Raw genomic sequence first — 21033 nt, 5'->3', positions numbered from 1 at the left:
TTGAGGATCTTCAGCCTTCATTATACCTCAGTGCACCACTACTATTCCTTAACTGTGTACCTTAGGTACCCAAGTCTTTTTAAATTTTATTATTTCTTTGTTCTTAAACCTTGGCAAGACCAAGGGTTATCTCTATCCTCACAAACCAACCACATCTGAGTGTATTTCATCTGATCTTCTCTTTTATTTTTGTTGCCAGAGAAATAATTTTCACATTATAGATAATATTTAAAACACTGCTCTTCAGAAGACGGCAAGATCTTAGTGACTTAAACATTGCTTTCCTAATGAATCAATGAATATATACATTCTGTGCTGCCACTAGCATACTTCTTAATACTACAGACTTCTTACAATCTCCAACCAAACCTTTACATTTTACTTCAGAAACTACTCACCTTCTTTCCTTACTATTTAGATGCTCTTGGTGCTTTCGATGCTTTTCCAGTCCGCTTTATTGGGCAGACCTATCCCCAGCCTCTGTGAGTGGGTTACCGAACCACGCCATCACATTCCCCACCCCACATCTCCTGCCCCCATCCCACCCCATTCACTGTTGACTTCTCTGGAGACACTACTCCCTCCCAGGTGGTTGTAGCCAACAGTTTGAGACCTTCAGGAGCCCACATCTCTGCTGAGGTTGTTCCCTGTCTCATCCACTGCTTTCCTCAGTCATCACAGGCTTATCCTGAGAACTTTCCCTTCACATATCATTGAAACAAAAGTCCCCATCTCAGCTCTGCTCCTCAGACAGGAAGGAAGAACTCTTTTACTTCAGAATAAGCAGAAGCTGTTTAGTCATACTTTTAATCTAATTCTTGTCCTATTACCCTTGGATGCCTCTATAATAATGAGAAGCGGAGAAGTCAACATTCTATGGCTAAGAATCAGTCTTCTTCTTTTTCTTCTTTTTTTTTTTAATAACTCATCTCATTAACACATAAAAACATCTGTGGATTTAATTTCGTGAATGATGCCTCTATGTTGTTGCTTGCTATCATGTCCTCTTTAGAAAGGTATGATTAAGGAATAAAATCATTGACTAATTCTACAACATAACTCTTCCACATAAATCCCTCTATATAAAATTTAAAATACAATTGTAAATTTCCCTTACAGGAATTATGTCTTTTTATTTTCAAGAGGGACTTTTATTTTCATTTTTAGCATTAGGATTGAACACTATTTTGCCATTGCTGAAGATCTTTAAGTGCAGGGCAATTCATGATACTTACCATGATTTTAGAGAATAAGAACCAAGACATATGTAAATTGAAGTAAAGTATATTAAAAATTAAAAAAATAATGTGCTTCAATTAAATAAATTTTTGCTGAGTATCTGCTTTGTAGAAACACTCTTCTAGATACCATAGGGAGAAGTTAATTGTGTGTCCTGACCCAAAAAGTGTAAAATTCAGATCTATAGACAAATGTATAAAATTAACTATAATAGGAGCAGGAAAAAGAACAATGGATATTAACATTTAGATATCAGAGGAAAGGGCTACTAGGGACTTTGAATATCTGATTTAATTGAGCTCAACAAAGATTGAGGGACTACGAACCAAATCTTTGTTCTAATGCCTATAAGAAAGTAAATCTTCAGGCCCCATCAGATCACACTGACTTACCTGGCCAGTGCTATCCTGTGTTTCTCTTCTGTGTCTTAATAGGCTTGGAGGCAGGTATGGAGAGTGGAGGACATTTCTACCCAGAGTTTTCTAAAATTAGGAGCAGTTAAAGGCATGTTTTCTTCTGATCCCTCACTAAATAACAATGAACAGGGTAAATAGGAAGGAAATATGAACTGAGAAACATTTTTCCACAGAATATGTGCACAGTCTAAACAGTCTTCTTAAGAGAAGCATTCAATTCTCTCATCTGTCTAAATCCTCAATTCTATTGTGGACCCAGGTAACCCCATTTTTTAACTACTAAGCCTTAATTATTCTCTGAAGCAAATTTTGAGTAACTAGGCACTATTTTTGTTTTCTGAAACAGCATTTTAAGCATATGGGAAAATATATTAACATCACTCCACCGTCTTACTAAAAATATAGTCTAGCCGTTCTAAGGACTCCAGATCACTGATTTTAGGGTATACAAGAACCCTCCGGTTTGCAGCCAATGTGGAAGAACAGAATTTGTTTCGTGCTCACCAGGAGACTCAAGTTCAGATAATTAGCTAACCAAATTCTGAGAAAAACTTTTCTTAACCATATACCATTACTGAATACTTTTTATGCCAAGTCCTTACAAAATCTGGATTAGCATTTTGCTCTATAGCCAATTTTATTTTGGTATAATGATTGTTCTTGAGATTGTTGCATGGTAATTAATATACCTTGAGTTGTGTTAAGTTTGGGGCAAAGAATCTATTTTAAAGCAAAGACTATGTAAATATTACTTTTCCCACTAACATTATTACTATTCTAGAAAACAACATCCTTTTTTTTTTTTAAAGATTTTATTTATTTATTTGACAGACAGAGATCACAAGTAGGCAGAGAGGCAGGCAGAGAGAGAGAGGAGGAAGCAGGCTCCCTGCCGAGCAGAGAGCCCGATGCAGGGCTTGATTCCAGGACCCTGGGATCATGACCTGAGCCGAAGGCAGAGCCCTTAAACCACTGAGCCACCCAGGTGCCCCCAAAACAACATTCTTGACATTGAAGAATAAAGCTCTTAAAAAGTAGTTATGAGACTTAAACTACAAAAACCATTATTTTAGTTCATTCATATATAATTAAAAATAACTCTAAGATATAATAATAAATACTATTAAAGAAAAAATAGAAAGCAAAATTATATTCAATTTTCATAATTAAATAAGGATGAATAATCTTCAAAGCTCATTATCAATAACAGATCTGTAAAATGAAATACATTAATGTTGATTCACTCAATAGCTGAAGTGGGACTTATTTCATACTTTTTATAAGGAAACATAAAAGAAAGTGACATTTGACAACTTTGTTTCTTGAAAGCATCAAATTGAGATGCTACATCAAAGTTATGTCAAAGATCACATGTATTTTCTTTTTTTTTTTTAAGATTTTATTTATTTATTTGACAGAGAGATCAGGAGTAGGCATTGAGAGAGAGGAGGAAGCAGGCTCCCCGCTGAGCAGAGAGCCCGACGCGGGGCTTGATCCCAGGACCCTGAGATCATGACCTGAGCTGTAGGCAGAGGCTTTAACTCACTGAGCCACCCAGGTGCCCCCACATGTATTTTCACATATGAAATACTTTATATTTCAGGGGGCGCCTGGGTGGCTCAGTGGGTTAAAGCCTCTGCCTTCAGCTCAGGGGGATCCCAGGGTCGGGGATCTAGCCCAGCATCGGACTCTCTGCTCGGCAGGGAACCTGTTTTCCCCTCTCTCTCTCTGCCTACTTGTGATCTCTGGCTAATAAATAAATAAAATCTTTAAAAAGTATTTTATATTTCATATGTTCATATAAGACTATGAAGTCTTATGAAACATGATTTCTAAAGTTTATATTCATCTATTAGTATTTATCATTGTCCCAAAAATTCCATTGCTTAACTCTTTTATCTTGTTATACTTCCTATGTCATTTGTTCATGGAACATAAAAAGGAAAGGGAACTACTTGTGTTTTTCAAGAAAGATGAGGAACCATCTTTAAATAACTTGCCTAAAATCATATAACAGAATTGTGAAGTAATCAAGACAAAAATCTGAGTTATTCTTTGCATGGTTTTACCTCTGATTATGAATGTAAATGTTGTGCTATAATAGATATGATGGCCCTAGAATCATAAAGACATAGGTCTGAATGAATCTGCCTGGCACTGTCATTTTCAGGCGGGCTGACCTGGGCCATTTATTTACTGTAAAACTTCTCAGGAGAGAACCATGCGCACTGGGGTCCTTTGAGTCCATTCCAGACATACACTGATATGTGCTTGATATTTATAAGGCAGCTTGGTGGGACCTGGGACACTTACACTTGCTACAGTCTGTTCTGGTCACAGAAACCTAGTGTGTCACTGAAGTTTACTGTTTTTTCAAGGGTCCTCATGCAGAAAGTAGGGACATAATAGTTTACTGAGTCCAAAAATGCTTTAGGTTTTTCTTTTGTGAGCAGAAGCCTTGTGATACCCTTATCTTTAGAGATAAGCACACTATAGTGCAGAGATTTTAAATAAATTGCCCTTAGGTTTAAAGGAGTGGTCAGTTGGGAAGTTGGCGTTCTTGAACCCGGGTGGTCTGATTCAGAAGTCAGAGCCTGAACCCTTCGCACCTTGTGGTACTGTCACCTAAGTGACTCCATTCCAAATGTTGACCATCTATAACATGTGGCATCAAGGACAGAAGAAAGATTAACATGAAATCTATGTCTGTGCCTTAGCAATCACCCAATGAGCATGAAATAAGCACCAAATAAGCATGTTGCATCAAAGGCTGGGTGTCTTGGAAACCAATTACCAGTAGGGGGCCCCCTCAACTGGATGGTCTTTGCAAGTCTACCCTTGCTTTCTCAACAACTGGAAGGATTTAATACATTTTTATTGGCACAGTTGGTACCAATCAACATAATAATACCAAAGAGCACTCAACCTTCAGGGAAAAAAATGGAAGTTTTTCCCCCTAAGCAATTTTGAAGAAATTAATACCTTAAAGAAAATATCAGGGGAGCCTAGCTGACTTAATTGGTGGAGCACCTGATCCTTGATCTTGGGGCTGTGGATTCAGGCCCCATGTTAGGTGTAGAGATTACTTAAAAATAAAATTGTTAAAAAAAAAAAAAAAGAAGAAAAAGAAAATGTTACTAATAATATTGTTAAAATGTTACTAATAATATTGATATTAATGGAGTTTCAACATCTAGACTAAAATATGATCTTCTTCCAAAATTATCACTAAAAAATTCTAAATCTATAGAATATAAAGAAATCAGTTTGTGCCTTGGCCCCATACAATCCATCCTAACTTAAATATCAGCCTTATTCCATGTACTACTGCCAGGAAGAAATATTAAATCTGAAGTAATGAAAGAAGCATGAATCATCATCAAGTGTGAAAAGCCCCAATTTTATTCAAATATAAATCTTTTCTATATGTAAGGAAAAAGACATAAACTTCTAATGAAACTTAAAATACATGTAATTTTAAACCAGCAGTGGTTGACTTAACATGACTTTCAAACAATATAAGAAAATATGAACATTTCATAAACATGAAGTTACAACAATAGACAAAGATTACCTCAGTAGTTTTTAAAAGCTGTTTTATAAGAATATTTATTCTACTCAAAAATATTTATGAGCAACTGATAAGTCACAAGCACTTACATAACGCTGTTTAGTACTTAGCAGATACTCAAAATTGTGGCTAATGGAATGAAATACAAATTATTTTTATATTGTCACTTACTACTTCATTGCAGTTACAGCTTGCCCCTTATTTCCCATTCCTGATTGAATTCAGTTCTGTCATCCTTCTATTTTTTCTTCCTTCTCCCCGCTTCATTTTTTTTTTCATATGCTTTCCCTACAATTCTTAATCTCAGTGATTCCTTTCTCACATTCCTATAGAATGCCTTTAATAAAGAAATTAACAGATGCAGCTTTATCGGCAATGAATATGGATCCCTTTTTGAGGCAGTCTATAAGTGTCTTTTGATTATTTAGGGGGAAAAATTGATCCTCCCCAAATGAAAAGTATTTGTTACATAGAAACTCAAAACACAGAAGTGAAAAAAAGAACATTGATTGTTTGTATTCTTTTCAGGACACATTATCATGTTCTTCATGGCCAACATCTCCGGGTTTGAGATGGGAAAAGCGATGGTGTGACCTTAGGCTGATCCCGCTGCTTCATTCACGTTTTTCTCAGTATGTGCCTGGGACAGATTTGAGTCGGTGAGTTCAAGTTAGTAGGTTCTGATTTTCTGTTCACTGCAAAAGAGGCCTACAACTAAACTTTTAACATAATATGGCTTATGATTTTTATTCTCAACACATTGCTAATAGTAGAAAGAAGAACTATAAAAAAAATAGTATAACACAGTAAAACATTTAGGAATTCAATGACTTAAAACATTCAGTTAAGGCCCTAACTCTACCAACTTGCTATAATAGATTTAGTGTCTTAATAATAAATAGAGTTTTATTGTTTTCTTTTAATTTCTTATCTTAGTTTTAGTAAGTTGTTTTTTCTCAAGGAAATTATGTAGTTCATTTAGGTAGCAAACTTTATTTTCATGTACTTAATAGCAGTGCTATCTCATGCTATCTTTTTAAATAGAGGTAAATCATTAGCAATGTCCTGAAGTTCTGCATTTTGTGTTTTACAAATAATGAGTTTCTGCTTCTTTCTTGATTGTTTTCATTCCTTAAATTCTTTGGCTTGACTTTTTGTTCTTATAGTTTCTTAAGATTGATGTTCTAGGTGTCCTGAGACTTCTCTGTAACAAGTGGTATAGTAAATATTTTAGGCTTTGCAGGTCTATTTTCTCTATCACAACTATTGAATTCTGTCTTTGTTTCATGAAAACTCCCATAGACAATATATAAACAAATGGGTATGGCTGTATTCCAATAAAACTTTATTTATAAAAACAGGTGTCAGGCAAGATTTGGTCTGTAGGGCATGGTTTCCTAAACTTTGGTTTGATCATTAATTTTTCAAGCTTCCTTTGCTAATATATGTAGTCAGAACTGCACATTTCCATCAAAGTCTGCTCTAGCTATACCCAGAAATTCAGGATTATATCTTGATTTACTTACATAGCTTTTTAGTGTATCATTTGGTATAGTTTTCTGAGTGGTTGCTTATCTCATCACACCCTGCTATTGATTTATCACTTTGAATGAAGTATAGAAATATTACTTTCATTTAGGTCCCTTAATCCTCCCTAATTTGTAAGCATAATTATCTTAACTTTTTCTACATATATCAAGCACCATATCAGATGGTATGATTTTTGCTTCAGTCATCAAAAATGATCGTAAAAACTTATGGAAAGAGTAGTTTTTTTATATTTAACCCAAGTTTTACCCATTCCAATGTTCTTTCTTTCAAAAGTTCTAAGCCTTCTGTTAACATTTCCTTTCTATTTAGAGGTGTTTTTTTTTTAATTTTTTATTAGCCATTCTTTAAAGGTATATTTACTTGCATCAAATTCTCTTACTTTGTCTGAAAATATCTTTATTTTACCTTCACTCCTAGGATTAGTTTCCATGGATATAGAAATCAAAGTTGATCATTCTTGCCTTGTATCTGAAAAATGTCATGCAGTGCTTTGGGCCCCCTGATCTTTCAAATTAGTGCTTCCCTATAAATAATATGTCCTTTCTTGCTTCCTGTTTTCAAAGGTTTTCTGTTTTTTTTTTCTTTTTTTTTTTAGTTTTCAGAAGTTTAATTATGATGTATCTTTGGATGGATTTCTTTGGTTTTATTCTCTCCTGGTTTCCCTCAGCTTCTTAAATCTGTATGTATATGACTTTCAGCAAATTATGGATGTTTTCTGTCATTTCTTCTTTAAATACTTTGACAGTCCCAGTCTCTCTTCTTTCCTTCTGTCACTTTGTTAATACAATGTTAGCTCTTATATTATTCTTCCACAGATCTATGAAAATTTATACTTTTGTTTTTTCAATCAATTTTCTTTCTGTTATACAGACTGGGTAAATTCTATTGATCTGTCTTCAAATTCTATGATTCTGTCTTCTTTTGTTTCATTCTGCTATTGAGCCCATTCACCATGATTTTATTTTTTTTGTCAATGTGATATTCATGTCTATCATGTCTATTTGGGGTGTGTGTGTGTTTATTACTGAAATTTTCTAATTTTTTGTTTGTTTTAAGAGCACTTGTAATTGCTAATTAAAACATATTTATTATACTGGTTTAAAATACTTGTAAAATAATTTCAGTATTTTGTTCATCTCAGTATTGGTGTGTTTGGATAGTCTTTTCTCATTCAGGTTGTAATTTTCCTGGCTTTGGTAAAACCAGTGATTTTTAAAAAAATTTATCTTGGACTTTTTGGGTATTAAACTATGAGACTTTGGATTCTTTTTTAATCTCCCTTTTAAAGCAGGTAATCCCTTTGTTGCCATGTAATATGAGGGCTGAATGGGTGTGTATGTTAAATTCCCTGAATCCCCACTCGTACTGCCTCATTAAAAATTACTGAAATGTAAGTTGTCAAACTCCTCAGTCTCTCTAACTAAATCCTGGTGAATGTCAGATGCCAACTGGATCATGCAGTGCCTTTGACTGGAGTGTCTGCTTATTTTCCTGCTTGACCCTGCTGCCACCTGGGAGGTGGAAGGGCAGGATTGACCACATTGCTTATTGTTACAGGATGAGGTAGATGCTCAGCTCTCCATAGTGAGACACTGCAGACAGAGAGGAGGAGATGGAGGGAAAGCTGAGGGCAATAAGTCCCACCTCCCACCACCTCACTTCACCCTGGTGATGACAGGTGGGCATGGAAGCTAGGCTTCCTGCTGATGCATGGTGGTTAGCACGGGAGGAGAAAGAGTACCCACTAACTCCATTTCACGCCACCTTCCTGAGTTTAATTGCTGCAGAGTGGGGATGGGGGTTAAGCTTCCCACTAGGTCCCAGTGATATTATTCCAAGGGGAATGGAAATGCTTTCTGCTTCTTTGATGTGGGAGATGGAGGATCAGCTTCCTGCATGGTCTCTTGAACACCACTAGGTGATGGAATCAGAGGATGTGTGGAAGACTATCTCCCTGCTTGGCCCTGATGAAACCTGGGGGAAAGGGGACAGTGGTTCCATTGATGCTTGATTGTATTAGGGCAGGTTTCCAAAAAATATTGAATGTGGTTAGCACACTCATTTCATAGCCCTTTAGGGAGAAGAAACTTTGTTTTAACCCTTTTTCTGTCTTGCTGTTAGTGATTCTGGGTTGCAGACTCCTAAAGCACACTGTCTAGGATATATGGGAGGCAGTAAGAAAACCCACAAGACTTACCACCTTGTCATTCCTCAAGTCAAAAGGTCCCTAGGCAATTAGCCTAATCCTTTTCTTTTCATTCGTCATCTCTACCTGTTGTTGGAGTATGTCCATGGTTCATTAATTGTGTTGGGGAGAATTTGAGAAGAATGGGGCTACTTCTTGGCCAGAATTGGAGTCCGGAAGTGTTGCTATTCATGAAGCTATTTTTTTAAAGTATTCATTTAATTATATTTTCTAATTTTTGTTATAATTACTTCTTTGACTCATGGATTATATTTTAGATAAAAATGTATTGCAAAATTTCAAAATATTTTGGGATTTTTCTAATTCTCTCTTTTGTTATTGCTTTCTAGTATAATTTTATGTAGAATAATTTCAAGCCTTTAATACTTGTTGAGACTTGATTTCATCTGGTGTATGAATAGTTCTAAATGTTCCATATACACTTAAAAGAATCTGTATTGTCATTTCCTAAAGTATTTTACATATTTTACATATGCAGTATTTTACATATTTCAACTAAGTCATATTTATTCATATTGATAAAGGTGCATTTCAGTGTCCTACTATGATGGTGACTTTGTGTGTCTCTCCTTTTTAGAGTGTCAATATTTGCTGTATACATTTAATTTTATATTATTGGATATAAGAAGATTTAGAACTTTATGACTTTTTGATGTATAACAATTTTATCATTATGAAATGATCCATATCTCTGAAATTGTTTCTTGCTTTCAAGAATTGCACCAAATTTACATTATATATTCTTTTATCCATTTCTTTCAACTTTCATTAGTCTTACTCTACAAAATGTGTCCTTTCTGAGCTGTATATATTTTTCTTTTATTTCTTTTTTTTAAAATCCAAAATAACAATCTTAATCTTCCAATTGGATTATTTAGTCTAGTTTCTTGTAATTACTGGTATATTTGGGATTATATCTACTGTCTTAGTATTTGTTTTCTATTCAACACTTTAGGTTTTTATTTTTTATAATTAAACATTTTATCTTGAGATAATTGTACTTTCACATGTAGTTGTATGAACAATACAGGTATTCTGTTTACTCCTTACCCATTTTCCCAAATGGTAACTTCTTGAAAAACTATAGTACCATATCACATTCAGGAAATGAATAAAATCCACTACTCATTCAGGTTTCGCACATGTGAGTGTGTGTGTGTAGTTCTATAGAATTTTTCTCATATTCACATTCTTTTATCCACAAACAAAAAACAGTTACATGAGAACATAAGAACCTTCCTGTTGCCCTTCCATAGCCATGCCAATATTTTTCTCCCCAGTATGCCTCTGATCTCTGAAAACTTATTAATCTGTTCTTCATCTCTATTATTATGTAATTTTAAGAATATTATGTAATATGTAATATATAAATGAAATCTTACATTATGTAACCTTAATGGGTTGAATTTTCTTACTCAGCATAATTCTCTAGTAATTCTTCCAAGTAGTTGCATTTTTCAGTTGTTCATTTCTAAAAAGAAATGAAAAATTTCTAGTTTCTAATAGTATTCCATGGTATGGATATACTACATTAAAAATATTCACCCCTTGAAGGATATCTGGGGTCTTTCTGTTTTGGGATATTCTAAATTAAGATGCTATGAATATTTGTGTATAGATTTTTATATGAACATACATTTTAATTTCTTTGAGTAAATGCTCAAGAGCTCAATCGTTGAGTTGTATGTATATTTAGTTTTGTAAGAAAGAAGTACACTGTTTTTTAGACTGGCTATACAATTCTACATCCCCACAAGCATGTATGAGTGATCTCATTTCTCTACATCTTTGCCAACATTGGTGTCATTGCCATCTTTTAGTTTGCATTCTGCTAGGAATGTAGCAATATGTCATTGTGACCTGAATTTGTGCATTTTAATGGTGTTGAACATCTTTTCAGGTGTTCCTTTGTCATATGGAATCCTCTTTGGGGAAATTTCTTTTGTTTTTTGACTCTTTATATATATATATATATATATATATATATATATATATATATGTAATTCGGGATTTCTCTGGAGTCTCTTTTATAAAACACTAATGCCATTCATGAAGGTTTCACTCTCATGGCTTATGGTTAAGCCACTCCCAAAGACTCCACCTATTAATGCCATCACACTGGTCATTAATATTTCACCATATAAATTTTGGGGGTGGGGGGCAGGGGACACTCAGACCATAACATCATACAATTTAATTCAATTTACTAATTTTGCCTTTTCAGAAAATGCTAGAAACTTAGAACAATTTAACTCTTTATTCTTTTTCTATCTTTGGACACATGTCTTTTTTTTCTTTCTTCTTTTTTTTTTCAAGGTTTTATTTATTAGAGAGAGAGAGCATGAGGCAGGGGTAAGGGGCAGAGGGAGAGGGAGAAGTGGCCTCCCTGGTGAGCAGCAAACCTAAGGATCTCAGGACTCAGATCACTACCTGAGCTGAAGGCAGACACTTAACTGACTGAGCCACCAGGCATCCCTGGACATATTTCTGATATGATTTTTAATTCTACATGTATTTTAAATTCCTCAAGATATTATATTATTATTTTTACATAACTCTTCACGTGTATCCTATCTTTAATCTTTCTGTTTTTCTTTGTTTCATTCTTTTGGGTTTGTTTTTCTTCTGCTTTAAGAAGTCTCTTAATATTTCTATTAACAATATATATTTTTAAGTGCATATATTTGTTTTGTTTTTACTTCAGAAAAATTCACACAGAGATATGATATAGAATCATTTAGCTAAAACAGTTTATGAGGAAAAAGAAATTGGTTGAGTCCAGATGACTCCCTACATTTTTATTTTTATGGTGCTGCAGTACATCAACAGCTTTTAGCAATTGAATTAATTACACTCAATAAATATTACAGTAATAAGCAGTTATAAACATAGCACTATTCAGAGTGGATTTCATAGTAATTCACATTCAAGAGCTAATTTATTGTTCATTCATTCACTCAATAAATATTGATTTAATGTCTGTAAGTAGGAGGTGTTTTGTTTGGTTCTTTCCCTGAAGGAGCTTACAGGCCAGTGGCAGTTGCAACAGTGAGGAGAATAAAATAAATAAAAGGATAAATTACTAGCTCAGGATGATAAACATAGGAAATTATTTATGTTGGTTCAAAACCTAGGATGTTATTTGTTGGCTGGATTTCCCAAGGCCCATAATTTTAACTTCAGTGATAAAATACCTCTTGTATTTAATTGCAACAAAGTTGTGTTACTGTCATATACTATTGTCTAGGTATGAATTAAAACATCACAATATTTTTTATCAGTGATAAGACAGTTTATGTTCATCTATGGTAATGACCCTGATTTAAAATATATATCGGATTTCAATTCTGAAGTGTCAATATCATAGAGCATTGTAGTGTTGGAATATTAGAATGGAAATGGGAAGTAGAGATTGTGGGAACTTTGGATACTTTTAAATTGCTAAACTTATTTTTCCCTATATGAAGAGTATATTGAATTTATATAATGTTATATGTGTGTGTGTGTGTCTGTGTGTGTATTTGAATTTTAGAAAGGTAGTATGTATCTTCATACATTCAATACTGAGCATGTCTTATGGCTCACAAATGCTCAATAAATGCTTATTAAATTAGTTTAAATGAGGACACGTTCCAGCACTTTGTTTTTTGAGTAGAAGCATCACCTACTGCATGCTTTTCAAACAGTAAGAAAATTAATAGTATTGTAATAAAATCTACTGATTTGCACTATTACTTTTAGAAAATTCCAATGGCAGCAGAATCCCTAGTGTCTTTCTAAGAGTGCTCAGCCTTTTTCTCCTGTGGTGAAGACATCTGAGTTGGTGTTTTTGTTTTTGTTTTTGTTTTTGTTTTTGTAGGCACCTATGGATGAAGTTTAGTACTGGAACAGAGAGCAAGGGTGGTGATTGTGAGAATTATACTTATTTAAGTATGCAAGAATTTTGTAAAATGAATTCTAATGCTGGGGACAAATATGAATCCAAAATACTCAATTCATAGTTGCTCACTGAAGGATGGGACTTTTTAGAAATGTATCCTCAACTAGGAGATCTCAGGAGGGAGGAAAGCAGGTGATAATATAAAATAGAAAAGAAGTAAATAGGTAGGGGGAAAAGGCTGATTATAATACTATAAAAATAGAATCTATTGTAATCTATTGTAAATAGTGTTTTAAGGTGAAGAAAGTTGTTGATTTTATCAACTATAAAAAAGAAATACTGAAAGGATCAGAAACTCATTAATTTTGGAGTGACTTAGGATGGAATGATTTTTGGAATTAACTGAATGGAAAAACAGTTGTTTATAAGAAGAATATTATCAGGGGCACCTGGGTGGTTCAGTTGGGTAAGCATCCGACTCTTGATTTCAGTTCAGGTCATGATCTCAGGATTGTTATCTCAAGCTCAGTGGGTAGTCTGCTTAAGATTCTCTCTCTCCTTCTCCCGTTGCTCCTACCCATTCTCTCTCTCTCTAAAATAAGTAAACAAAATCTTTAGAAAAAAATAAAGAAGAATATTGACAATAAAGAAAGGGAAACTATGTAAAAGTTATGCTAATGTGATGAGGGGGGAAAAAGGGATATGGAATTCAAAGCATATCATGGTCAGGCCATGGTTACTAATTGAGGGAAAGGAGTCAATGCCAGAGAAGCTAGAGGCAAAACAGCTTCCTGTTTGGGTTATTCTTGATATTCCATTATTCTTGCTATTCCATTGATCACTTGTTATTTGTGGTCCTATACAGATCCAGGGTGATTGAACTGATTGACTTTTTTCATTTTCTGTGATAGGTTGACAGGTCCACAAGGACTCTCCTTCATGTAAACCAAGAACAAACAATAACTTTCAAAAAATGTTCAACTAAATAACATTAAGATTCTACTTGATTTCTCCTACCCACAAGCCATACATGTGTTGCTTTTTATAGCACAATATCCATATATACTCCACCTCTTCACCTGTTGGTTTGCAAACTGGCCCCCTCATTCACGTAAGGGCAAGGAAAGATCTAAGAAAAAGACAGAACCCTCCAGATTGGTAGGTGACAGGTTTAATAAGCAAAGGAACTTCCTTATGTGGTTTGTCTTGGATGACTGCAAAATGAATAGATCTCTGCACCCACCCCAAAGAAACTTTAAGGGGTGCCTGGGTAGCTCAGTGGGTTAAGCCTCTGCCTTTAGCCCAGGTCGTGATCTCAGGGTCCTGGGATGGAGACCCGCATCAGGCTCTCTGTTCACCAGGGAATCTGCTTCCCCCTTCTCTCTCTGCCTGCCTCTCTGCCTACTTGTGATCTCTCTCCCTCTGTCAAATAAATAAATAAAATCTTAAAAAAAAAAAAAGAATCTTTAAGTTGATACAGAAGCCTTAATTGGGTTTAGTCACGTATGCCATCCAGATGGTTTCAACAACACTTTAATGCCTTGGAACAGCTCCTACTGTGGAAATGGTAGGCAAAATGTATATTCTAAGGACAGGGCAGGTGGTGAGGAGCCTCCAGTAGCCTCATTCTAGCTTGAGGATCAATTGGCAGTCATTTCCTCTCCATTACACTGTCTTGTGGGGTTAAGGGAGAAAGTGCCATAAATCCTTTAAAATATATTTAAAAAAGCTTAAATTTCCTTTGGGCAACTCTAGACAAACTTCACATAGTTTTTTCAACCTAGAGAAAAATTATTTTGTTAGATATTCCCTACTTATTTTATTTCTCAAGTTTATGACATAATTACTAATACTTCAACAATACAAGCCTAACAATCACATTTTAACATTTTCTGTAGCCAAAGAAGGATAAAGTCCCAGCAAACCTGAGTATATCTGGAAAATTGAAAAAAAAAATAAATAAGGAATATACTTTAAAAGAACATCTTTCAGTAAGTTTGGGGCTTAGATAAAAGATTTCTGATTGAGAAAATAAAAGATATGTATTTCTAAAACATAAAATCTTAACAAAATATATGGTAAAGACACCAGATATTCAAGAGTTAGAATTCAAAGCTATCCTTTCATAATGACATAGAGATAGGTAGGATTCAGGAATTGAAGAAACACAAACTATGAAATAGATATTATGATAAATAGGTTTATCCAATTGTGTGAGATAAATATGATGAGTGTTAGGTAAGCAAGAGAATTTGCAATATAATGCTGACTGCAGTGAGGGCAGAAAGATGGTAAAGTAGATCATAGGTACTAAGATCTTGATTCCAAGATACCAATTGTATTGGGACTATTGTGCACAAATTATTTCTTTTTCCAGGGAATTCTGACACATTAGGAAGAAAAAGCTATGAAATTAATTTAATTGAAATTTTTGAGTGCCAGAAATTCATAAAGTAGCAATGGCTGGAGGTCAAAATCCAGGAAACTATGACAAGATAAAAACACATAATTGATGTGGATGAATAGGGAATTCAGTCTATGGAGGAATAAAAATATATGCAGAATAGATTTATGGACAGAGACAATTATAAGGATTAAAAAAATATGAAGAATAAGATAATTAAGTGGTGATAGAAAGGAAAAGATTATAGTCAAGGAACAGAAATGTCAGAATTTAAGTTTGGCAATGACAACTGGATCTCAAGTTATCAAAAGCAGTGGATTTCTAAAATAAAGGAAATAAAATAAAAGACATACAGATTAGGAAGGAAGAACTAAAACTCTCTTTGATTAAAGATGGCATGATAACCAATGTAGAAAATCAGAAAGAATTGATCAAAAAAATCCCATAACTAATAACTGATGATAGCATGTATGCAGGATACAAGATTAATATGCAAAAGTTAATCACCTTCCTATATACCAGCAATTAAAATGAGAATTTGATATTAAAAATATAATACCATTTACTTTAGCACCCAGATAAAGGAAATGTTAATCTATAGGAGAAAAACTACAAAATTCTGATGAATAAAATCAAAGGAAAATTAAATAAATGGAGAGATAGCCCATGTTCGTGTATAGGAAATCTTGATATTGTCAAAATGCCAATTGTTCCTCACTTGATCTTTATATCCAATGCCATCCCAATCAAAATACTAGCAAGTTATTTTGTGAATTTTTTTGGAAGAGTTAGAAGAGCCAGAATAGCCAACACAAAATTCAAGAACAAGAATATTTAGAGGACTGATACTACCTGACTTTAAGACTTAGCAAAAGCTGCAATAATCAAGACAGTGTGGTACTGCAAAATAATAGACAAACAGATCAATGGAACATAATAGAGAGCCCAGAAATAGACTCCCATAAATACAGTGAACTGATGTTGAAAAAGAAGCCAAGACAATACAATGGAGAAAAGAGTCTTTTCAGCAAATGGTGCTGGAACAAGTGGACATCCACTTGCAAAATAATGAATCTAGACCCACACCTTATACCCTTCCTCAAAATTAACCCCAAATAGATCAGAGACCTAAGTGTAAAACACAGAATTATAAAATTTCAAAAAGATGACATTGATAAGAACTTGTATAAACTTGAGTGTGGTGATGATTTTTAGATACAACACTGAAAGCATGATCTATGAAAAAAGAATAACCTGATAAGCTAGATTCCATTAAAATTAATAATTTATGTTCTACAAAAGATAATGTCAGTAGAATGAGAAGATAAGCTATGGACTGGGGGAAAATATTTGCAAAAGACATCTGATAAAGGACTGCTATCTGCTGCTCAACCCCCCCCCCCAAAATGAAAGAAAGAAAATAAAGAGATGAAGCTCTAAAACTGGACAATAAGAAAATAAACAACCCAACCAAAAATAATAAAAAAAAGGTCCAAAACCTTAATAGACACCTCACCAAAGAAAATATGCAAATGGCAGGTAAGTGTATAAAAAGATGCCCCACATCATATATTACCAGGGAAACGCAAATTAAAACAACAGGATACCAGCATACCTATTAAAGTGATCAAAACCAAGGACAGTGAGAATACTGAATACCTAGGAGGATATGGGGAACTAAGAATTCTCATTTACTGGCAATGATAATTGAAACACTTGGTCCAGACACTTTGGAAGTCATCTGGCAGTTTCTTACAAAACTAAACATAACACTTACCATGTGATCCAGTAACCACATTTCTTGGTATTTACCCAAAGGAGATAAAACTTACATCCATAAAAAACCCGTACACAGTTGTTTATAGAAGCTTTATTCATAAATACCAAAGCTGTTTCAATAGTTGAATGAATAAGGACAGCAGGGTGGGTCAGTCGGTTAAGTGTCTGCCTTTGGTTCAGATCATGATCCCAGGGTCCCGAGATCGAGTCCAGCATTGGGCTCTTGCTTTGCGGGGAGCCTGCTTCTCCTTTTGCCTGCTGTTCCCCCTGCCTGTGCACTCTCTATCTCTCACCAATAAATAAATAAAATCTTAAAAAAATAGCTAAATGGAGGAACAAGATGGCAGAGGAGTAGGAGATCTAAATTTTGTCTGGTCCCAGGAATTCAGCTAGATAGTTATCAAACCATTCTGAACACCTACAAACTCAACAGGAGATCAAAGAAAAGAATAGCAGCAATTCTGTAAACAGAAAAGTAACCACTTTCTGGAAGGTAGGAAGTGTGAAGAAGTGAATCTGAGGCAATATACAGGAAGGTAGGCAATGGTGGTGGGGGAGGGGAGGGACGGAGCCCCCATCAGCTGGCTACTGGCCAATGATAGAATCATGGAGCACAAAACCACAATTTTTAGAAGTCTGTTCCACAAAGGAAACTCACTCCCGTGGGTAAGTGGGTGGGTGGGGGTGGTGAAATCCTTGCTGGGACAACGTGGTCTCAGGATCCTCGGGGTCACAGAAAGACTAGGGGGCCTGAGTGTGGCAAACCTCCCAGGTATTGGAGTGGGGAAGCCAGCTGCAAAAATGTAGCCAAGGAATGGGCTCTAGGCTCAGGGTTGCCATAAATCATGATCCAAGGCACAATCGGCCACTACTCTTCAAGCAGGGAACACACAAGTGGCAGATCTGGGGAGACCCCCTCTTCCTCCACCAGAAGGAGTGGTGCAGGAGCATGCTACAGGAATCTGCTGGGTTTGGAGACTTCAAGGAGGGCATGTGCTAGAGATAGATATGATCAGTCACAGGCTGGGTGAGCTCAGAGTGCAGCCAGAGACCAGGGAGATAAAAGTGATTAACAGCTTTTCTCTGAGGGCCCACTAAAGAGAGGAGCCCTGAGTTCTTGGCTCCTCTGGGGCTGGAGATTGGGAAGCCACCATTTTCATTCTCATCCCCCAAAGGTGTATGGGAAGCTTTCAGGGAACAAAAGTTATGGAGAACAAAGCTGAGCAGATTAATTTGTCTGGCCCCTGGCAAGGGCAGTGTAATTCCACCTTGGACAAAGACACTTGAGAATCATTGCAACAGACCCTTCCCCCAGAAGATCAGCAAGAACATCCAGCCAAGACCTGTTTACTCATCATTGAGAACTGCAAAACTCCAACACTAGGGGAATAGCACATAGAATTCATGTTTTTTTTCCCCATGATTTTTAGTCTTTCAAAGTTAAATTCCTATTTTTTTTTCTTTTTCTACTTTAAAAATTTTTTTCCTCTTTCCTATTTTAACCAACTTCTTATCAATACCTTTAAAAATTTTTAAAAAGATTTTTTATTTATTTATTTGACAGAGAAATAGAGAACACAAGTAAGCAGAGCAGTAGACAGAGGGAGAGAGAGAAGCAGGCTCTTTGCTAAGTAGGGAGCCCAATGCAGGGCTTGATACCAGGACCCTGGAATCATGACCTGAGCCAAAGGCAGCCACTTAACCAACTGAGCCAACCAGGCACCCCAAAAAAATTCTTTAATTTTCATATTTAGTCAAATTCTATTCCTTCATTTCATTTAGCCGTGTGTGTGTGTGTGTGTGTATATGTGTATATATATATATATTATATATGTATTATATATATAATGTTTTTATTTCTTTAAAATTTTGGTATACAGTTTCTTCTAACACCCCAAAATATACCCTAAATCTAGTGTATGGTTTTGTTCTAGTCTCCCCCTGATGACATTCTCTCCTCTTTTTTCTTACTTTTTTCAACCAACTTCTTATCTTATCAATTCCTTTTTTAAAATGTTCTTTAATTTCCACTTTTACACTCATATTCCATCACTTCATCATATTTATCCCCATTTTTGTATATATATCAGTTTTTCTTTCTTTAAGATTTTAGGAGGCTGTTTCTTCTAATAGACCAAAATACACCCAAAATCACATGTGTGGCTCTGTTCTATTCACCAGCCTGATCATTTTTTTTCCTTTCTTTCCCCCCTAGTTTCAGGTCTCTTCTGATTTGTTTAGTGTATATTTTTCTGGGGTCATTGTTACCCTTTTAGCATTTTGTTCTCTCATTCATCTATTCTTTGGACATAATGATGAACCAGAAAAACTCATCTCCAAAAAAAAAAAAAAAAAAAAAAAAAAAAAGAACAAGAGGCAGTACTAACTGCTAGGGACCTAACCAATATGGACTTTAGTAAGATAATCAGAACTAGAATTCAGGATTATGATCATAAAGATGCTAGCTAGGCTTGAAAAAAGCATAGAAGCTATGATAGAATCCCTTTCTGGATAAATAACATCCCTTTCTGGAGAAATAAAAGAACTAAAATCTAACCAAGTTGAAATAAAAATGGAATTAAATAAAATATGGAATTAAATAAAAATGGAATTAAATTAATTAATTAATTAAATTGAATTAAATAAATTAAATAAATAAATAATAATAAATAATAAAAAATAAAATAAATATAAATAAATAAATAAAGTAAATAAATAAAAAAATTAAATAAATAATGGAATTAAATAAAAATGGAATTAAAAATGGAGATTCTTACTACTAGGATAAATGAAGCAGAAAAGAAAAATTAGTGATTTAGAAGACCAAATGAAGCAGAATAAAGACTCTGAGAAAAAGAGAGATGAACAACTACTGGGATCACAAGGAGAGAATTTGAGAGATAAGTGATACCATAAGATGAAACAATATTAGAATAATTAGGATCCCAGAAAAAGGAGAGAGGAGCAGAAGGTATGTTGGAGCAAATTATAGCAAAGAGTTTCCCCAACTTGGGGAAGGAAATAAGCATCAAAATCTAGGAGGCACAGAGAACCCCCACCCCCAAAATCAATAAAAATTGGTCAACATCCCGTCATCTAATAGCAAATCTTACAAGTCACAGAGACAAAGAAAAAATCCTGAAAGCAGCTCAGGACAAGAGGTTTATAACCTACAATGGTAGAAATATTAGACTGGCAACAGACCTATCCACAGAGATCTGGCAGGCCAGGAGGACAGGCATGATATACTCAGAGCACTAAAGGAGAAAATTACGCAGCCAAGAATGTTATATCCATCTAGACTGTTCTTGAAAATAGGAGAAATAAAAAGCTTCCAGGACTACAAAAACTAAAAGAATTTGCAAACACCAAACCAGCCCTACAGGAAATATTGAAAGGGGTCCTCTAAACAAAGAGAGAGGGGCACCTGGGTGGCTCAGTGGGTTAAGCCTCTTCCTTCAGCTCAGGTCATGATCTCAGGGTCCTGGGATCGAGCCCCGCATCGGGCTTTCTGCTCAGTGGGGAGCCTGCTTCCTCCTCTCTCTCTGCCTGCCTCTCTGCCTACTTGTGATCCCTCTCTGTCAAATGAATTAGAAAAAAAATTAAAAACTAAACCAAAACAAAAAACAAAGAGAGAGCCTAAAAGTAATGTAGACCATAAAGGAATGGAGACAATATACAGCAACAGTTAACTTACAGACAATACAATGGCACTAAGTTCATATCTTTCATTAGTTACCTTGCATGTAAATGGGCTACGTGCCCCAATTAAAAGATACAGGGTATCAGAATGGATTTTTAAAAAAGACCCAATGATATGCTATTTGCAAGTGACTCATTTTAGACCCAATGACACCTCCAGATTTAAAGTGAGGGAATGGAAAAGAATTTACCATGCTAATGGACATCAAAAGAAAGCTGGGGTAGTAGTCCTTATATCAGACAAATTAGATTTTAAGCCAAGGACTATAATAAGAGATGAGGAAG

At 35.0% G+C, this 21033-nt stretch overlaps 1 protein-coding gene across 2 annotated transcripts in view; it reads left to right on the top strand.

The window, feature by feature from the left end:
• SNTG1 (syntrophin gamma 1) overlaps nt 1-21033 on the top strand; it is a gene marked incomplete at both ends in the record, with an annotated part of 354349 nt that overhangs the window by 121338 nt on the left and 211978 nt on the right. For both annotated transcript variants that reach the window (XM_080802473.1, XM_080802472.1), the window contains one exon: nt 5755-5885. In XM_080802473.1, the coding sequence (XP_080658599.1) occupies nt 5755-5885 (131 nt within the window). The remainder of the gene's footprint in view (nt 1-5754; nt 5886-21033) is intronic.

Source organism: Martes martes, assembly GCF_963455335.1.
Source record: "Martes martes genome assembly, chromosome: 4".
NCBI lineage: Eukaryota > Metazoa > Chordata > Mammalia > Carnivora > Mustelidae > Martes > Martes martes.
The sequence above is the reverse complement of the archived record's forward strand: the minus strand, read 5'-3'. Positions and strand labels throughout refer to the sequence as shown.